This window comes from Herpailurus yagouaroundi, unplaced genomic scaffold (assembly GCF_014898765.1).
Source record: "Herpailurus yagouaroundi ecotype Mexico unplaced genomic scaffold, PumYag 163, whole genome shotgun sequence".
Classification (NCBI taxonomy): Eukaryota; Metazoa; Chordata; class Mammalia; order Carnivora; family Felidae; genus Herpailurus; species Herpailurus yagouaroundi.
Genome location: NW_024412404.1, coordinates 66,364,091 through 66,384,952, shown reverse-complemented (window position 1 = coordinate 66,384,952; position 20,862 = coordinate 66,364,091). Strand labels below are relative to the sequence as shown.

The 20,862-nt window shown below is 56.7% G+C and overlaps 1 protein-coding gene across 1 annotated transcript in view; it reads left to right on the top strand.

The window, feature by feature from the left end:
* The window catches only part of TCERG1L (transcription elongation regulator 1 like), a 166,810-nt gene that overhangs the window by 95,770 nt on the left and 50,178 nt on the right, over positions 1 to 20,862 (top strand). The window contains exons 3-5 of the mRNA XM_040486936.1: positions 1,788 to 1,879; positions 4,930 to 5,018; positions 18,315 to 18,469. Coding sequence (XP_040342870.1) covers positions 1,788 to 1,879; positions 4,930 to 5,018; positions 18,315 to 18,469 — 336 coding nt within the window. The remainder of the gene's footprint in view (positions 1 to 1,787; positions 1,880 to 4,929; positions 5,019 to 18,314; positions 18,470 to 20,862) is intronic.

The window sequence follows — 20,862 nt, the reverse complement described above, 5'->3', positions numbered from 1 at the left end:
GCGGGAGGAAGTGTGGATGGAAGGGGCTTTGACGTTGACGCTGGTGAACCAGGCATCATTAACATGAGGACGCGTCATCCCCGCGTACGACATCAAACACTGACGGAAGTGGTCCTGTGATTTCAGGGTGAGAAACCCACCCTCCTGAGACATTCGGTAAACTGAGTCCTGCTTGTCTCCCCTTTGCTTTCCCGGGCAGCGCCTCACTTTCTGCTGTGTTCTGCTGCCACGTCGGTCATTTCCCCCATTTAGCCGCTCCCTCTGCGTGGACGTGAGGCCCCGCCGCCTTCCGTGCCGTGGGGCTGGGGGTGCGGGTGGCGGCACAGGCCTGCGTGGACCCGCAGAGACCTGGGTGCCCAGGCTCCCCACTGCTCCTCACACCTGGACGAGAAACGGGCCTTGGGCGGCAATCCCTACGGGTTCTGGAGATGTCGGCGCGGCCCTGGGCTCTGCTTATCTCCGTGAGCGACAATAAAGTGTGTCCGCTGCCCGTGAGCTTGGAATGTTCTTGACTCAGGTTCGGTTTCCCAGCTCAATGAAAGCTTGATGGTTCCTCCCCAGGGCCGATCCGGAGGTGGACCCATAGTGGGGGTTGCCGGGCCCTCACGCGTGTCCCCTGCTGGTGGTCACGGCTGCCCCGGGGCCCGGTGGTCAGAGCTGACCGCCTCTGGGCTCTGGGACAGATTGCCCTGCAGGACCCGGGTCTGTGGCCCCAAGGGTTCCAGGTGTAGACGCCCGCCGCGGACAGATGCAGGGCCCCACGAGGGGTCCCCGCCCGTGTGGCCCCTTCCCGTGGCCTCCTTGCCGGGATCGGCGGCAGAGGAAGCCAGAGTCTGCAGCAGGGTAAGGAAGGTGGGGTGGAGGTAGGTGGCCCCACCTGGCCTCCCAGCTCCGCCCTTCCCTGCCCCGCCCTGCGAGCACAGGGACCTTCCCTGCCCCTGCTCCGTGCGTGTGTGTGCACACACGCGTGTGAAGTGGTGCTGTTTCTACGCCTTCCTCCCTTCCCCAGGGAACCATCAGCCAGGGCCTTCCTAACTTCGGGACAGACAGCAGCCCCGGGGTCCTGACCTTCAAGCCCCTTCCAGGATGAATCTGTTAGGTTGGCGTGTGGTTAGATGGCTTGGGATTTTTGAAATCCTTAGGATTAAAACAGTGGTTAGTCTCGCTGTGTTTCACTGCACCTGTTTCCCGCTTGCAAATGTCTGAGGGTTGAGTGGACATGTTAGAAGAAGGTGAAATCTGATCTCAGTTCTTGTGCCCAGAATCTGTGTTTTTGACGTTTCCCACGCCCCCCCCCCCGCCCCAACAACTACTTTTCAAAGTGCTGTCTGTGTGGGTCGTGTACTGTGGTGACTTGGGGTGTGACCGTCGTGGGCCCCGCCCGTCCCCTGGTCAGGATGGGGGCCAAGGGTGGCCCATCGTGGCCACCAGCCCCCAAAGCCTGAGAAAGCCTGGTTCTTCGGCCCCACGTTGACCCTTTCCCTCGTCAAGGAGGAAAAGTCTGTCCGGTTATGGCCGTCGACCCACACCCCCCCCCGGGGCCTGGTCCATCAGCTGTGGCCAGTAGTGCTGTGGCCAGTGCGCAGGCTCCGATGGAGTTGCCAGGGAGCTCAGCGTCGTTGGAGGGACTTAGTCACAAGGCCCCGTCAGGGCGTGTGCCAGCACAGCCTTTCTGCGGGAGGTCCACCGTGTGCAGCCAGTTTGAACGTCCGAGGCCACTTTTTGTCCCTGTTTTTCCAAATTGGTGTGACAGATGGGATACTAATGCAATTGTTTTGGTCCAACAGATAAAAGCAGAGAGCGCGGCCGAGCACCCTGTCCTCCCGGCCTGATGCTGCACGCGGACAGGAAGAGCCGGGCCGGGGACGGAGAAGACAAGGTTGGTCTCTGGACTCTGCTTGTGCTCTGCAAGCCGGAACTCCGGGGTCAGGGGCACCGGGCCCAGAGCACCCCTCGGGTCCTACCCCTCACCCCTCCTGTCGTTCGCTGATGCTTTGGGGTCTGCTCTGTGAAGCGGAGTCAAAGCCAGCGAGAATGTGGATTCCAGATCGCGGACGAGAGGGGTGGGTGCCCCGGGCTTTGGTAAAAGCCGCCAGGCCTTCCCCTCGGGTCCTGGCTCCAGGCCTCGCAAGGCCAGGGCTCCGTGTGGTGACCTGGGCTTCCCGGGTGTGCCGCGCCCGCTTTCGGGACAGGGCCACAGACGCCACGGGGCTGCAGGGCCACGGACACCACAGGGCAAAGCCAGAGCCTGTCTCCGGATGTTTAAAATTCGTGTGCGTCAAGCCCCACACACATCGGTTTTTTTCTCCACACTTTCCAGTCTCGGGCCCTTCTCTCTGCCTCTCTGCCAAGTGGCATTTTAAGGATTGACCGTGGATGTGCTCGGCACATTTACCTTCCCACGAAAGACCCGAGGGAGTAGCTTTTATCGCTGTCTTTGAAAATCACAAATTTCATTCGCTCCAAGCTGTCAGGTATCTCGGAGGCCTGTGGTCGCCCCAGGGTCTTGTGAACGTTCTGACTTCACCTCCACGGGTGCGTCTCTGCTCCCGCCGGCCCCGCGAACCCTCCTGTACCCACGGGCTGTCCTGCCGGTTCCCCCCGTAGGGACGGTCGGGGGGACCATCATGGACACGGGTGCCTCTTCTCATCCTTAGGGCCGGCGCTAAATGGTGTAAGTGGGTCACGAGTGTTCATGCAGATGACACCTTTGCTCCCTGATGCAGGATTTCTCTGGAAGAGATCAGCATCTGTGCCAGTATTACATGTTTATTAAACAAATACCCTTTCTAGTGCCTTAACTACTTCATCACTGGGCTCCACACCTCTAATTCAGTTTCATTACTTTGGCATGGAAAGGGAGTTTTATGCCATGATTAGCCATTTTTATCACCAACAGGAAATCATAACTGGCGAGTGCAACAAGAAGGAGACCCTGGTAATTAGCAGTAGAGAATCCCAGCATTGCCAGATTTGAACGTTAGTCCCCGTCACAAATCACGCCGCGCCAGATCTGCGTGAGTGATTAGCTGGGGTAATCTAGTACTCAGAGGCTCTCATTGGGTTTCTACTGTTCAATTAGCTCCATAATGAAAATCTCCCCTCGTTTTGCTAATTGGATTAGTAATGGAAACTGTGGTCTCAATATATATATATTTTTAACACCACTGTCTGAGTCCTTCCTGTTACACTCATTATTTATCCTGATCTTTTTTTTTTCCCCCTCACAGGAAGGAAAGGCATCTTCTACTCCCCAAAAAGTCTAAAAGAAATTATTCTTAAACTGTAGAACTTAAGGATAATTATATAAATTAAGCCTCACGTAAATTCGGTGAAATTTTCTGTGTGGGTGAGCAAAGGGTCGCAGGGGGCCCCCAGCAGGGAAGCACACAGTGCGAAAGAGGCGTCCTGACCCCTTCTCTCCTGGGCGTTAGGTCTGTTGGAGACGTGCCTTGCCCTCTGCCCTCACCCGGAGGCCACGCAGGGACTCTTCCGGGGGAACGTTTTCATCCCACGACTTGTGTCCTTCCTCTTGGCCGGCTCTGCTCGGCCAGCTCTTCACCCCCGACCACGTGGGCCATTCTGTCCCCAGCTCGTGGGTGGGTCAGCCACGCACATGCCACGTTTCTGTGCGTGGGACTTACTGCGGCCCGGGCTTTGGAGACACTGGGATTCTCTCGGCTTTTTGTCTGGATCTCGTGTTCCCGTGCCCCCAGGATCTAGCGTTTGCCTTTCCAGCTCCTGTGTGTGAAGGGAGGCTGACGCGATGTACAGGGAGTGCAGCCCTCAGGGCCCCGGATCAGCGCGTGGACTTCTGTGCCCGCGCCCTCCCCGCTGGCCGGCTCTGCCACGTGCAGCGCTGACCTCCCGGCCCCGTCACCCACACGGGCCGCTGATCACCTCACCTACAGTATCTCATCCCATAAGGTCCTGGCACGAACAGTGGTGGGAATAGAGATCCCAGAATTTTAGGATGGCCTTCTTCAATTCAATTCAGTTCAATTCAGTTCAATTCAATTCAACTCAATGAATCCAGAGCTTTAATTGCAAATGACAGTCTCCTCTGAGAGCCTGGTTGTTGCTTTGAGTACATTCTGGTGTTTTTTAATCTCATCTGATTTTTTTAAGAGAAGGAGAACACAGTGTTATTATTCTAAGTTTGAGATTAAAACTGTAGAGACAGCCGGGAGAGGAAAAACATGTCCTTACCACACCGCTAAAGTTTTGTTTTTTTTTTTTTCCTTTTTAATATTAGAGAATACATCTTCATTTTCTTCTAGGTGGTGTAATGTTCAAACATTCTTTGTTTTCTAAATAGAGCCACAGACACAGAGTGATTTTCAAACCCAACTCTGCCCCAGAATCCCTTGCACCACCCCCCATCTCCGCCCCCAGCTAGGTGCTCGGGAAGGAGAGAACATCACCAGATGCTACAAGGACGTGGGCTCGTGCCCCCCACCCCCCGTCCTCAGGGGCCCAGATGAGGAAGTCCGGGTGGACCCAGGCCTCCTTGCACCTTCTAGATTCCCTCCCAGAGCGCACAGTCTTGGAAGCACTGGACCCCAGCCTCCGGGTCGGCCCATTTCTGGAGATGAATCCTGTGTGATGTTTTGCCCGTGAGATGTTAAGGCATCCACAGGCCGTCTCTTGGTGGTGGCTGCCTTTCCCTGTATCTGCAGAAGCAGATAGTCTAGCCAATCTGGGGTGATCAGGGAGATGCCTTGGTCTGAATTCCTCAGCACGGCCTGTTGTGCCTTAAATTCCGTATTCTCAGCATAATTGCTCAGTCCCGTTGGCTTAGCTGTACTGAGCAGGTCATTATCCAGCGGGTGTCTGCATGAACCGTGTTGCCCTTCACTTGGTTGCCTAATTGAAGACGAGTGTTTAAATTAAAAAAAAAAAGTGCCCTCCTTCTCTTTCTGTTAAAAGGAGCCTCCGTCGATACTAGTCACCAGAGAGGACAGCGCGGCAAAGGGCAACCGACCCGTGGCCTCTACCCCGGTGCCCGGATCCCCCTGGTAAGATGCCTCAAGACGTGGGAGCGATGGTTGGTTGGCACTAAAGAGAACGTGCACGTTCTTAGATAATGCCGTGCTTTAAAAAATTAATTTGTGGCTCACGGCAGGTACCAGCACCATACTGTTGTCAAATGCTGCAGAAAGAAAAGTAGCATTTAAGTGATAAGTTATCCTGCTCCCGTGCATTTGCAAATCTGTGTTAAAATAATCAGTTGTTGTGTATATATCAGTGAAAGACGGTGTCTGAAGAAAAGGCAGCACGCATTACGCTTCAAAGAGCTGTTTTCTCTCCAAGAAGCTAGTAACTGAATGGCTGTTAATTAAAGATGTGTCTGGCTCTCTCCAGCTGCCCTGTGAGGATTCCTGATCTTTGAGTATGCTGTGCTCAAACTAGCCTCCACGAGGGAGTCACTGTCTTTGGTTTTTTTAAAATGTCCTTTTATAATGGAGTAATTTGGAAGCAGAAGAAAAAGGTTATTATAATAAAAATTAGTTTTAAAACCTGAAGATGAGAAGGTAGGACAGAGCTGGAAGGAGCAGCTAATTCGGACAGCACACGCAGCGCCCTGGGTCGGCTTCACGTGCCTCCTGGGTAGGAAAGCCACCCGCTACTGGTCCCCGTCTGACGTGACCGCCGATGCCCCCGTCACCTGCTTGCTGTGGTAAATAATGCTCTTAACTGGAGCCACTGGGCCACTGGACCATTCCTCCCTTCTCTGCACGGTCCGCGGTCAGCGTTGGCCAGCACCTGGCGGCCTCCCGCCCTCTGTCTTCAGCCGCAGCCACTGTGCACCCTGAAAACGCCTCTTGGGGAAGAGCTTCCTTCTGCTAACACAGAGTTCACACCCGCTTCTCCAGGGGTCCCAACACTTAGGGAGCGTCCTGCCATTCAATTCAGTTCCGGCTCCAACTCAGAGTTGCCCAGGCCCCACAGGCACAGTGCTACCCTTGCAGCAGATCTGGATGCAAATGGGGTCCCGGGCCACCCGCACTTTGGTCTGGCTGATTGCAAATTCAGGGGTTCCCACGACCTCCCCTCAGGTCTGATAATTTGTCAGCATGACTCACAGAGCCCAGGAAAAAGGTTTACTCACGGTTGCAGTTCGATCAGGAAGCATCGACCGGCAGACGGAAGAGACCCGGTGGCTGAGCTGTGTGGGGAGGGGGGTCCAGGAACATCCGTGCCCCGGAGAGTGCCACCGCCAGGGCAGGAGTGTCCACGAGCAGGAAGCTCCCCGGACCCCGCTCTTCCGGGGGCTTTCTGGAAGGTTCCTTACGAAGGCATGACTGATTGCATCACCGGCATCACCGGCTGGGGGACTGGACTCCCATCTGCGGCCCCTCCCTGGCGGCTGGGGGTGGAACAGAAGGACCGACCTTCGAATCACCTGCTTGGTCTTTCTGGTGACCTGCCCTGCCCTCCAGGAGTCACCTCGTCTGCGTGGACCCAGCGGTGGTCAGAGGGGCTCCCGGCGAATAAAAAAAGGTGTTCCGATCACTCAGCCAATCCCAAGGGCTTTAGGAGGTCGGTGCCAGGGGTGCAGTGAAGGACGAAGACCAAACATTTCTTTCTTATTATGCCACACGTGCTGCTCGGGGCCTTTTGGGGCCTTCTGTAAGCAAACTCTGCCCGGTGTGTGTCTAAGGCAGGTGCACTTTACAAGTCGTGTGTAGGGGATTGGGGTAAATTCAGCACAGGGGAGCGGCCCTGTCACGCCGAGCTGGGGATGCTGCCCTTGTCTTGCAGGGTTATAATTAGGTGGAATGTGTGACCTTGAGCACTGGGCGTTTCTCACTGTGAAGCCGTGGTCTGTCTGCCCCGTAGGTCATACCGTGTTGGACGCACAGTGCTGAGCGGAGTCGGGGAAATCGCTCGCTGCAGGGTGGGTCCTCGGCCCGCAAATTACACGTCGGCGTGTGCCCTTCCCGGGCCTCCGGCCGAGTGGCCGGCAGCAGGGCCCAGGCTCCGGCGTCTTCTCGCCGCCTCGGCCGGCAGGATGGGACGGGCAGGCCTTGAGGACGCTGGCTGGACGGAGGCGCGGTCGCCCTGTGCACGTGCACGGACGGGCCACCCGCCACGGGGACGCACTTTCTGAGTCAGAATGACACTCGCTGGCTGGAACCTGTGTTGCTGCTCCGATGTGTCGGGAGCTGCCGCCTCATCTGTGTCTTCCGACCCTGTTCCGCCTGCAGCGGAGCTTCTGGGCTTCGTGGCGCCGCCATTGGGTGAAGGATGTGAGTGTTGACGGAACCCCCTCCACGCCCTAGGGGCCGGGTTTGCACGTCCCCTGCAAATGGGGACGGACCCCTGACCTTGCTGGGTGAAAGGGCCCCCACTCTCTCACTCTCCAGCTGGGAGGGGGCTTTGCGAGCAGAGTGGTCTGCTAATTGCGGCGTCGCACTCTTTACCGACACCGCCATCTGTCACCGGCAGCGACGCTCTCCCGCCCGGAGGAACCATGTCTCCTTCACTAGCTTAACCCGAGCCGCCCACTGCCGGCCTCGTGCTGGGGTTTGCTGGTAGTCGGCCCTTCTCGAGGGTCAGCCAGCTTCTCAGGCAGTCAGGGGGCAGAGGGACCCACAGCGGGTGAGGGATTTGGGCTCTATCACCCGTCGTGCTCGCCGGCCACTTGTGTGTCTGGACATCTGAACCTGCCCCTGGTGCTTTAAGGACACCCTCACCCAGATGGAGTATTCCAGGAGGGGTTAATGTGAGGTGGAGGTCGGGGAGGGTGGGGGCGTGTGACTGGGTCCCTTGGAGGTGAGTGGGGGTGTTGGCGTGTCCGGCAGCTGCTGTCAGGTGACCCAGGAGCGGGGCGGGACCCCCAAGAAGCTCTGTGCTTTCGTAAGTGGGTCCCCTGTCACAGTCCAATGCCCAGGGCTCCCTGCTCAGGTCTTGAGAAATCTCATTCCGGAAGGCACACCCTCTGCGTGGCGGTCCCCTGGGTCAAAAGGCCCCCTTCCTGCCTTGGGGAGCAGACCCTCCTCTGGAGGGAAGGGTGAGGGGTCAGCCTGCCAGCCCTGGTCAGATCTGAGAATTACACATCACCTATGGAACCTGAGCCTTAATCTCGGACCAACATTCTCCAGAGAAAATGTAGGATTTCTAGAAGATTCTTGAGGATCCAGGGTAAGTGGTGCAGCCCAAATGGGCTCGGAAAGGATCCTCTTGACCGTTGCAGAGCTGGGGGTGAGGGGGAAACTGGAATCACAATAAAGAAGTCAAAGTTTTGGAATCTACTCAAAACACGTAAAGTGGAAATCAAACTATTCTTACTCTGTTGCCTTGTTCACTGTGGTCACATTTTTAGCCAGTTGGAGCTGAGAAATTGAACGTGTGGGAGGAAGAAGCAGGGTCGGCAAAGACCCTGACGGTGCGAACGCTGGTCTGGAAGTGAGAGCGGAGAAGGCACTGCTTCCTCCCGGGCAGGGGGGCTTATTGGTGTGCGTTAAGCGCCGAGCCAACAGCCTCCTTAATTGTCCTCACCCGGCTAAGATTCTCTCCGCTCTTCTCACTGCCAGGAGACACGGCCAGATGTACAGCCTTCTTAAAAATATTGGCATCATGCTAAGCCCTTCAGAAATGCCAAGTCAGTGCCCTGACACCGAGTGGACACAGGGGACAAGAGTGTGTGCCCGCTTAACCACTGGGCGTGGTTTCAGAGCCCAGAAAAATTTCTTCGGCCAACTCTGCCATTGAGAGGCTCATTTAGCTTAATGCCCTTGGGAGGCTTTAAGGATGGCATAATTGGGGGCATGGTATTTTAAGGAGAAAGAAGAAAATGAAGACAGTGTGTGAACTTTCATAAAAAGGGACACCCCATCCACCTCGAAGTGGGAGTCAGAGCCAGAGGGAGAGACGCAGCGTCATCTGAGCTGTCCTTCCCAATCTGCTCCTGCTTCCGGTATGTTAATTCTAGAACAGTCTTCTTTAGTCTCTTCCAGATTTCTGTTTCTCCGTTTCTCCTTCCCATCCTCCTCTTCCTTTTTTATAACTTGGCTTTCGACCCACATAGCAATTCCTCTGTTTATTGGAAAATAATTAAAACATATTCCTTGGAATTGTTGAAGACACGGAAAAAAGTCGAGTAACTATCAAATAAAGTGTAAAATTCATGAGGTTTTCACTTAAATGACAATAAATGCCAAAGCCGGCGATTAACGTTTTGAAATTCTTGAGAAGACTGTGGGTTTACAAGTAATTCACTATTTTTGTACAATTAAAAAAAAAAAAAAAAACGAACATTGGGTTTGAAATAGTACCATTTTCCAAAACGCCAGGGTGGACGTAGTACAAGTTTTCCACCTGCAATGCCGTCATAGCAAAACGGGAAGTCCTTTCCCAGCAGCGTGGGACGAGACCACGGTGTGCTCAAAGACGAGGGGACGCTCACGGTCAGGAAGCCGGCACCGACAGCAGGTGCCACTGCGGCCGGGCTTCCGTGCGGTTACCGTGAGGACGGAGGTGGTCTCGCGAGAGGTGCGTGTTCGTGGCCGTGGTGGGGCCACGGGGAAGCCGCTGGCTGGTTGTGGCCTTCTGCCCTGGAGCGAGAGGTCAGGCAGTAGCGACAGGCCCTGGAGGCACTGAGAGACGTGCTTGGTGCAGCCACTGTGCGCGTCAGGCTCCGGCAGCCCCCCTTGGAACAGGTGACTGGAGGTGCGGCATCCCGGGGGGCGCTCCCTGCTCCTCCCGACTTGATGTTAACGCCACACTTTTTATTCTGATTTTATTGGATATTTTAGCACCTATCGGTGGTGTCTCTTTATTCACTCATAACTCCTAACTTACCGAGTGTGATGTTTTAAAAGTAGGTTCTCCAGATTTTTCTAAATCCGGGTAGTGGACGCTTTTGGCTTTAAACGAATTAATATAAAAGACAAGTTCTTGGAGGAAGTTGGTAGCGCTTTTCCAGAAAGAAAGGAACGTTCCCCAAAGCACAACATACATGGATGATGTTTGGCAAGAAGAGAGTAGTGGAAAACGCAGCCCCGAGGGCGCTGGGCTGGTCGCGTCGCAGGGCGTGCGCACGGGTCCCGCGCGGTCACGGCAGCTGGGCCCGGAGGCCGGGCACCATCGCTGCCTCGCGTACGTCCCACTGAAGAGACGCCAAGTGTCACGCTGTCCCCTTAGCACAATTGAGCCTTTCGTTATGTCCAAGAGGGGACAGGTGGGACATTACTTGTCGGGGAGGGGATTCTAATGTTCAGTGAAATGTCAAAGTGGTTCGTTAAGGCAGACGGAGGAGACGCATGAGGAGGCTGCCATTTAGATCCGCACTTAAGAGGCCTCCCGGTAGCAGCTCCCGGAATGGAGCGCGAGACGTGCCGCTTCTGCTCGGCTCTTGGCTTAGTTTTATTAGTCTTCAGGCGGCCTCGCTTTGATGCCGAGGCGGGGATGGAGTGTCGTGTCAGGAGCTGCCGTGGCCCCTCACCTGTGCGGGGCAGGCTGCCGGTTCTGTGCATCTCTGGCCGGACAGGGGACCAAGTGGCCAGCACTCACAGCCATGAAAAGGTCCTGTGCCCGCAACAGTGAGGGAGGCGGCGCTTTGGATCTCCGTGAAGGCAGACTCGTCGGGAAGCCTCGGCCACGGTCAGGATGGGGGTTCCCAGGGCCTTTGTTGTGTGAAGACGGTCTGGGGGTCCTGGGCCTTGTTCCGAAGCTGAGAGCCAGCCTCCTGGGGCTCCTCGTCTCCTCTCCGAGAGGCCGGACGGACAGCAGGCCGGGTCCCCGGAGCAGGAGCCCAGCTCTGCCGATGACTTCCTGGCGCTTCTGTGCTGCTCATCTGAAAATGGGAAGAGAGGTGTCGTGCAGTAACCAAAGAAGGACAGACAGATGCTCTCAGGAGTTCTGCAAAGACATGGAAGTCACTGTGGTCGGGAGCACAGGCCGGCACGGTTCCATGGACCTTCGTCGTCAAAAACACCCTGCGTGGGGGCTGCGGAGAGGACGGAGCCTGGGAGCGGCCACTCCTGCCCTCCCCCCCCCACCCCCGCTCCTGTCTTTTCACACATACGCTCAGCCTCCCGCACAGGGTGGGGGGCAGGAGCCTTGTTCCTCCCTCAGGAACACGGCAGGACGAAGGGCACCGAGCGTCGCGGTGGGTGAACTGTGTGCCCTCGGCGTCTTGGGCGGCACCCCTTCCCAGCAGCGGGACGACCTGTCTGGTGTCACACTGGGGTCTCACCAGTCTGACCGGCCTCCGCAGGAGAGATGGCCCGGCCTCCACGTCCTGGAGCTGAGCTCACACGAGCCGTCATCAGCGGTTCCCCACGATGACAGGTCCTGCGGGGTATGGCCGGGCCCTCGTCTGGAGTAGCAGGTGTCCACCTGGTTAGCTGTGTGCTCTTCCCTGAGTAAGCGCCGTGGGGTGGAGAGCAGGCTGAGGAGGTACAGACAGAAGCACGCGCCCGGGTCTGCTGGGGTCACGAGACCCCAGAGCACAATGCCTGCCGTGGTGGACTGTCCCACGCCCAGCATTCGGTGACACCAGCTGTGAGGCCTGCAGGTTAACTCAATGGGACACTGTCCACCTGAAGGCCACTCAGATCCCATAGGTCAAGGGCTTGGTCCCCCGAGACTGCCCCTCCTCAACTTGAGACCCCAATCCCAAGTCCGGGCTGTCCCCTGTGCTTCTGGCTATGGATCAGAGGTCCCAAGACCCCCTCCTGTGTCTCGATTAATTTGCTAGAGTGGCTCATGGAAGTCAGGAAACATTTTACTTTCTGCATTATTGGTTTATTACAAAAGGATACAACTTGGGAGCAGCCAGGTGGAAGAAATGCAGGGGCGAGGTGTGGGGAGAGGGTGAGGAACATCCGTGCCCTTTCCCAGAGGCCACTCTCCCCCACGCTCCACGTGTTCACCAGTATCTGGAAGCTCTCCGACCCTCCCCCTTTTGGGTTTTTATGGAGGCTTCGTCATGTAGGTACGATTGACTGAATCATTGGCCATCGGTGATGGATTCAACCCCCAGCCCCTCTCCACTCCCTCGAGGAGGGGGTGGGCGGGGTTGAAAGTTCCAACCCTCTGGTCACATGGTTAGTTCCCTGGCCACCTGCCCCCAATCCTTGAGGGCTGCCCCAAAGTCACCTCATTAGCACAAAGGGCTTGTCATTCAAGTAGCAAGAAGGCCATCTCGCCTTTTGTCTCTGCTCTCACCTCGTACGAAACGCCTAGGGTTTTAGGAACCCTGTGCCAGAAACAAGACCAAATGTGCACGTCTTGGTCCACATCACACTATCACAAGAGGGAAGGTTTTACTCCTCCCTGAACCTGTCACCCCATCCAAGCCGCCTGTGTGCCAGCCAGAGGGCCCTTCCTGGACGTGATGGGGGCGGTGAGGACAGAGAGGGAAGAATGAAGGGCACCCACACCCTGCCTTTCAGTCCAGAGCCGTCGGCCCTGGGGGTGAGTTGCAAGGGACATCGGGCTCTGTCCCCTCAGGACAGTCCTCCTGGGACAGGCAGGGACCCGAAGTGAGTCTTTGCCTGTATGTGGGGTGGAGGGCGGGCATGCTTGGAGAGAGAAGCAGAAACACCCCTCACCCCTGGAGCTTGCAGCCCTGGCAGTTCGCCATCCAAAAGGCGACCGTGGGAACCTTTTAGCGCACCACAACTGCAAGCCCAGATTCCACTCGATGGGATCCGGATCTTCGTCTGTTAGGGCTGCTAAGTGTGGATGTTCTGTACCAGACTTAAATAGCTGTGATGTGCTAATTACATCCTCTGGGATACTGGGACAGTTAAGGAGAAGAGGGACTATGGCAGCTATCCAAAAATTATGCAGCATGATTAAAGAAGGCGAACGTATACATATTACTTAAAATGTGCATAAAATGGTACATAAAATTAATTTTGCATGTTACAGCTGGCTCCATCTAGTTGAAACCAACCGTAACAAGTGGATGGGCAGATTTCTCTTGGGGATTCACGTTTATTTACCCTGCCACCAGCTCTTTGGTTCAATTCCACACGTGTCCCTACGGCACAGGAACTGGGTTCTTTGCAGCCTGGATGGGAAGTGGGTGCCATGTTCATTGTTGTCCCTCGGCTCTCTTCCTGGTAATAATCTCCTAGTAAGGGTCTGATTAGCCCCCGTCTTTCCCTGTTCTGGACGCTCGGTGATGGAAGTCAGGGGGCAGTGACTGCTTCTACACTTTGGGGCAGTCAGGGTGCTGGCCCTTCCCGGGATTCGGATGCCAGCTGGGTGTCTCTGGACCCGGCACCGGGAGCTTACGGGGTCAGCGTGTCCCCGGAACAGGGGACTGACCCAGGAGCTGGGGAGGATGGTACCAATTAAGTTCCCGGGTGTGAAGTCTCTTCCTAGCGGTAACAGCGGTGCCTGGAGCCTGGTTGCAAGCCCCTCGGGACAAAACGAGCCGCGTCTACCTGACGGAGAACATCGGGGGTCCTGCCATCGTGCGGCTCTTTGGAGCACATGTTTTCTAGTGTCTCTGCACACGGGCTACACCGGGGAAAGGAGAGGCAGCACAGGGAGGACCCCGGACGTCAGACTGTCAGCCCTCAGCAGTGGCTCTCGAGAGAACCAGATTTCCCGGCTTGCCCTGATCCCTGCTGCAGTGTTATTTGGTTTTCTTTGGAAACCGACACACTGGGAGGAATTCAGGGCAGGGTCCCACAGGCTCTGCTGGAGGTCAGTCCAACCCGGGCAGCCCCCACCTTGCTGTCTGCACTAGGGGAGGTTGGGTATCCAGGAGTCCCTCTGACGCCATTTAGCCTATCTGGGGTAGGCTTCAGCGGGGTCCCTAATTCTCTGAACACAGCTGCCCAGAGCCCCCTGCTGGCCCAGGCCTCCTGTCCAGACCCCTCCGTGGACCCAGCCGCCCAGGCCTCCTGTCCAGACTCATGCGCCCAAGCCCATCTGCCTAGACCCACCTGACCATAAGCCACCTGTCTGAACCTCCTGTCCAAACTCACCTGCTAGACTAACACCTGCTCGGACCCCTGCCTGGACCCTGCCTGGACCCACGGGCCTCCCTTCAGCCTAATGTCAGGACAACACGATATGGGCAAGTGGCAGCCTAGGGCCCAGAGTTGAAACCCCATCTCTCTTAAACCCCGTGGCACCACATGACAGCTGTGGGCTTGCCCAAGCCAAGAGTGGTGGGTGTTTTCCCTCATCTGTCTTCAGCGTCTTCTTGCTCTCAAGTCTCCTCCCTGCTGTTGACCAGAACATTCTTAGGACCCAGCACGCTGCCCGGCCCTTTGGGAAACCAGTGACTTACAGTCAACAACCTAGGAGGCCATCCGCTCCGTGAGTGGGACAGCCTCCCAGAGCCAGGTGAGAGAGCCTGGGGGTGATCTGAAGTTGGTCCCCGTGATGGACCTTGGGGGGCTGGCCTGGAGCCAAGGCCGCCCCCTCTCTGCTCCAAGCCACTGGGCACCTGCCTTTCCGAGGCTACCTGCTCCTCAGTAGTTCTCATGTGAAATGGCCCAGCTACTTGTGGGACAAACTGATGTGCCCCAGGACCGTGTCACATCCACAGGCCCTAGTTAGCCTTTTCTCCATGAACATCTCTCGCCTGAGTCCTTGAGCCACCGTAACGATGACAGTGCTGTGTTTGGTGGGATCAGGTCTTCGTTCTGAAAACCCACAGTGCAGGTTTTCTAGGGCAGAGGGGGGCAACCGTGTCCCCGGCACGGGCACCACCTGCTGTTTCGCCTGTTGGGACATCTCCTGGAACACAGTCCTTCCTCCCCTTTGGGCTTTGTCCGGATCAGATGTCCCAGAAGGAGCGGCAGGCAGGGATCTGGATGTCTGTGTTGCCAAGGAGTGATTTCCAGGCAGAGGGGAGAGGGAAAGCGGCAGGGCAGCTGAGGCCGAGCCTGGGGGCCCTGGACCACGGACTGCACCCGCCCCTTGACCCCAGCTGAAGTGGGGGGCTGCAGACTGCCCCGGGTGAGGTTGCGACTGGCTGAGCAGAGCTGCCTCGGACGTGCGGCCGTGACCCAAGGCCGCCGGGCTCAGGGAGCCAGGCGTGGGCGCACCTGCCCGGAACGTCGGTCTGAGGGGAGGGACACCAGCTTGACCGTGACTGGGGTCCTGGCACGAACCTGGAAAATTGCGAGAGAAGTCTAGAAACTGGAATCGAAGCCTGGAGGGACTTACACGACCGTCTGGGACTAGATCCCAGTCCGCCAGCCTTCTTTCAAAAATGAGGACGCTGAGGCATGAAGCCACAGGCTCGGGTGGTACAGACGCAGAGGCACAGCCGCCCCCGAGGGCAGGTCTCCAGGACCTGGAGACCCCTGGACTCCCAGCTGAGTGCCGTCTCCCTCCATGGCTCTAGGGGAGGGAACAGGTTGGTCAGCGTAGGGGGCGGGGCCCCCGGGGCTGGGGGGGGCGGTGGGGACGGGACGCCCGGCTGCCGGGCGCCGAGGGACCCGTTAGGTGTGTCAGCCACAGCCAAGCTGACAGAGGTTATTCTCTGTCAGGTGAGGTCAGGGCTCCGGGGAGACGCTGTGGGTCCACGTGGCCCCTCTTTTATGTCAAGTGAGCAGACGAATGCAGGGGCCAGGGATGCTTTAGAACATTCCACTCAGGCCCCGTGCTGTCAAACAGCATGCACGACGCTGCGGCCTGCAGCTCCCTTTCCAGCCACAGCCCAGCCCGAGGAGGCTCCCGAACCACGTGTGGGGCCGTGTGCGCCCCGAGCCCGAAGGCACACAGGGCAGCGCGCAGGAAGAGGCCGGGGGTCCGCCGTCGCCTCCTGCACGGAGCTGGCCTCCGATGTGGCTTGACCCACAACCTTTTTCCAGGTGAAGCTGCCGTGAGGACAGGAAAACCAGCCCCCTCCAGTCCGGAGGTCACAGGCCAGGGCGTGGGGGTGGCCAGACCAGGGCTGCGTGTGGTGAGGAGCGAGGCCCCCTGACGGGCGGGGAGCCTTCTGTCCCCGGAGCTGCATCCGAGGGGGAAGGAGGCTCGCGGCCCTGACAGGGTTTATGGTCCCTGTTGGCCCAGAAGCCCGTCTGGGGAGCTCACACGGTGGCTGAACTGTGCATCACTTACGGCCAGCGTGATTACCTTCGGCTTCATGCTCCATAAAAGCTCTGTGCCGCCGGGTTGCGCGCTGTAAAGCCATGCACCCCCCCCCTCCCGGCCTGCAGGGGTTAGGCAAGGCCCGCCCAGGCTGCCTGGGGCAGGGGAGGGATGGGAACACTGTGTTCCCGGTTGCCAGCCCTCCCCCTGGACCTCCAGCTCCGGCGCGGGCAGCACCCCTGTGGCCCGGGAGCCCTCCCGCCTCTAACAAAGGCAGGGGCCCCGACGTCTTGCTTTCACGTCCCCGTAGCGGGGGGGGGGGGGGTGTTGGAATAACGCAGACTTCCGTTCCAACCCCTGAAGGTTAGTTAAGGACAGGTCTCGAGCTGAAGATGTCAGCCAGAGGGCAGGCTGCTGTCTCCTTCCTCCTGGGATGCCTGGGCCAGTGATGGCCAGTGCCTGTGGGCCCGGTGCCTGGCGCCTGGGTCACTGCTGGCTGGAGGCGGGTCCCGATGCTGGTGCCCAGGACGGAGAGGGGCCACAGGAGAGCCCCGCTGACCGGTCTCCCACAAACCCAGGTGCTTCAACTCCACAAATGTATCACCTCACCATTCTGGAGGTCAGAAGTCCCACCCGGGTCTCATGGGACTGAAGTGCAGGTGTGGGTGGGGCCACATACCTTCTGGAGGCTCCAGGGGGCAGTCTGTTCCTTGCCTTTTCCAGCTTCTGGAGCGTCTTGCCTTCTGGAGCCCCTTCCTCCACCTGAGAGCCACAGGGGGTCTTTATGTGTCTCAGGTTCCCCGTGCCGCTGACCTCTGGTTCCATGAAGTCTCCCCCTCTGATTCGGACCCTCCTGCCTCACTCTTCTACAAAACAATCCAGGAACCTCCCTCATCCGAAGATATTAACTGAATCACATCTGCAAAGCACCCCCCCTTGCTATGTTAGGTCACCCGCTGGCAGGCTTGAAGGATTAAGATGTGGACGTTTTAGGAGCCATCATTCTGCCGACCATGCCCTTGAACCTGGCCTGGCTGGGGTAGTAAATCCAGCAGACCATCTCAGTGTCACCTTCGGGAAGGAGACTGATTTGTTAAGAGTTCCCAGAACATGGGTTCAGCGCCCGAGCCCTCTGTGCGGCCCGTGGGAAACGTCTTCCTGGGTGTGCTGGGCTGTACGTTCAGGGTCGGAGGGGTTTCCTCTGTGCAGAGCGGAGCGGCTGGCGACGGCTGGCTCTATTCCTGATGGCAGACGGCTCCGTGCCACTGGCTGGGCAGGGGAGGAGCTGGTTATCAGAGACGAAGGCCGTGCCTGGCAGGCGGTTCCCGTTGGGCAGAGGCCCCCACCTCGGGACAGTCAATAGCCAGAGGGTTTCAGCACACGTGGGCTCTCCTGCGCAGCCCCCAGCACCAGGAGTCCGAGATGCCTGGGGCTGCAGGGCGCTGAGAGATCACTGTGGGCAACTGAGGCCCAGGGAGGGGAGAGGCCTTGTCCGAGAGGAAGCTTCTGGGAGCCCAGGCTAGCACACCGCTGCTTCCCTGCCCCGTCCCGGGACGAGTCTCGGGACAGAGCCGGAAGCTGGGCTGGTGGCCTTGAGCGGCTGCGTTCTTTGGGACCCTAGATCCAAGTCCTTACAGATCCACACACACTCCTTCGGAACAGGTGAAATAAATTCTTTTGTTTTCTTCCCTTCTTTTTAATCTTTCTCCTGCCTGATAACCTTCCCCAGATACGGGGTCCTAAAATTGCATATTATTCCTTCTGGAGGTGTTAGATTCCTACATATGAAAACACAAAGCTTCACCCTTTGATCTTTTAGAAACAAGCCAGGAAACAAGGGCCAGAGTTGCTAATCAAAGCAGCCCTTTTAATATCTCTGATGCCGGAGCATATGGACTCCCTTGGGCCACGACGGCCCGTGAATCCGCCCGCGTGTACGGTACTTCGGAATGTTTACCGGGAAGCCCCCTGCAAAGTATGCAGTCCTTGGGGCAGAGCGCAGGGTCCGAGCTATGTCAAAGCCGAGACTGTTGGCACGCCAGGAGGAGCCTGGACCTCCAAGGACCTTGTCAGGATGCTTGCTTTGCTCCACTTTGGTGTCCGTCAAAGGATGGTTAGGATAGTACCGACCTGTGAATCAAATGGGGACATACGAGAATCTCTGTGAAGGACCCCTAAAAAGCCAGACACGGTCATCATTATTTGTACAGGGTTTATAATTGGGTGAGGGTGCAGGCCAATGATTTCTTAACTAAATGTCTCCGAGGGTAACTGAGGTGAGTTTTCCATTCAAACAGGTGTGTGGTGTGGACGGGAGATGACCGGGTTTTCTTCTTCAACCCGACGATGCAGCTGTCCGTGTGGGAGAAGCCCATGGACCTGAAGAACCGTGGGGACCTCAACAGGATCATCGAGGACCCGCCCCACAAGCGCAAGCTGGAGGCCCCGACAGGTGACTAACAGCGGGGCCGTTTGCGTCCTCTTTCCTAGTGTTTGAACTGCGTGTTCCTCATGGTCGTGATGGGAAGCGGGGTTTTCCCAGTTATGCAGGAAATTTATCTTTAAAGAATTGTCTTGGCTACTCTAGAATTTAGGAATTAAATTTTTATGGCACTTTCTGCTGAGGGCACGTCCTTCCTGGGGGCTGGCTGGGGCTTCCTTGCCACATTATGGAAAGTTGTGAACTCAGAGAGGCCTTCTGTCCGCCTCTGGAAGCTTCTAGCACCGTCATCAGCCAACATTGAATTTTTATTCCAAATGTTTCGTGAGCTCCACTTGAGAGACCAGACGCTCACAAAGCAGAGCAAATTTCCTTCTACCTTCGTTTTAGAGCCTTGAACAAAATCCATCCATCGTTTAGTTGAGGGGTGCTTGAATTCCAGGGAGAGGTGGGCATGTGGGGGACGTTCCTGCGTTCCTGCTGTAGGGGACGGGCTACTTGGCCGGGAGGTGATGGTGTCTGAAGACACCCGTGTAAATCTCATTTCCCCAGAGTCTGAGAAGAACGTTCAGCATTTTCAGCAAGCATACTTTCTGATTAGATGCCATATATTTTTTTATTAGCTGCGGTCTTGGGAAAGCCCCATTCCCTGAGCACGTGGGTTAAAATAGCATTGGCTACGCTGGAGAACCTTGAAATCGGCAGCACTCTCCCGACCTGAGATGCACGCGCTGGGCTGAGAGGCCAGGAAACTGGATCTTGACCCCTGGAAAAAGGGTCTTTATTTTTATGGGGTGCTTTATTGAGCTTGTCGATGGTTTTTATTCCATCATATAGGGCCAACACAAGCCAGCACCTGCCCACAGTTCTCAGTCAAAGGTAGAGGCAGAGGCGTTAACTACAACTTTAGAAAGCGGTATTATAAAAGCTTTCTTAGCACTTTTAACAGCGCTGAGAGCCTGGAAAGTGTTGCCCTTCCGGAGCTGGTGGTGGTCCTCAGGATTGAGAGGTGACAGTGTGATATGCTTGTTTCACATAAGACGGCCCTCCCTTCTCCAGAGAGCCTGGGGCAACCCACATTGGGAAAAGACAAGTGCTTTAGGTGCATCATGAACTGAATCTGTAAAAGCTTGGCTGCATTCAGGGACACTACGAATTGGGTTTGTGATTTTGTTTCCTCCTTTGACTGAGTGGTGTCCGTTTTTACAGGGAATCTTTTGTTGACAGAAGGTCTGAAAACAAATCCTCATAGAAAACCATCCCCTGACTCACGGACCACAAAACACTGCACACCTTGGGGCCTCACAGGACTCCCCGGTCCCATTAGAAACACGGGGTGCAGTTGTGATAGCTGGGATTTTATTTGATGGGTAAAAGACGGATAATGCAGGCAGTGTCCTTAGCTTACGTACTTATAGGTAATTGGGTGCTATTTCTCCTTTCCTCCCTTCTTCCTTCCTTCCTTCCCTCCCTCCCTCCCTCCCTCTCTCCCTCCCTCTCTCCCCCCCTTCCTTCCTTCCTCCCTCCCTCCCTCCCTCCCTTCCTCCCTTCCTCCCTTCCTCCTTCTCTCCCTCCCTTCCTCCCTTCCTTCCTTCCTTCCTTCCTTCCATCCTCCCTCCCTCCCTCCCTCCCTCCCTCCCTCCCTCTCTCCCTCTCTTGCTCCCTTCCTCCCTCCCTCCCTCTCTCCCTTTCTCCCTCCCTCCCTTCCTTCCTTCTTCCTTTCCTCCCTCCCTCCTTCCCTGTCTCCCTCCCTTCCCTCCCTTTCCTCTTTTTCCCCCCCCGAAGTATTGGTAGGCATGAGGAAGGAGCTCATTAACAGTCAACGCATGGTTGCCCTGTGGCTTCTATCCTTTGGGTCTAATGAAGCCAGGTCTAGGAGAAACAGAGGCATGCACAGAGCTCCCCGCTGAGTCACCTGCCATTTCAAGGCTTGTGGGGATTGTAGGTGGAGGACTGGGTTGAGGATTAGCTGAGGGATATTAAACATTTGAAGAATTTGTTTGAGCAGAAGCCGGTTCCAGTTGGGGAGTACCAAAGCAGAAGCAGTTCAGGGCAGCTGATGGGAGCCGGCGGAGGTGGGGCGGTGAGGGGGGACAGACAAGGTGGGGAAGCGGAGAAGGGAAACCGTTTGATTGGCGACAGCTTCAGACACAGGTGCCTATTTGTGATTGGTCATCCTTAGCACTTTTTTTCACTGTTTATTTATTTTTGACAGAGAGAGTATGAGCAGAGGAGGAGTAGAGAGAGGGAGACACAGAGTCCGAAGCAGGCTCCGGGCTCTGAGCTGTCAGCACAGAGCCCGACTCAGGGCTCGAACCCACAAACTGCGAGATCATGATCTGAGCCAAAGTGGGGCACTTCGCAGGCTGAGCCACCCAGGCACCCCGGTCATCCTTAGTGTTTTG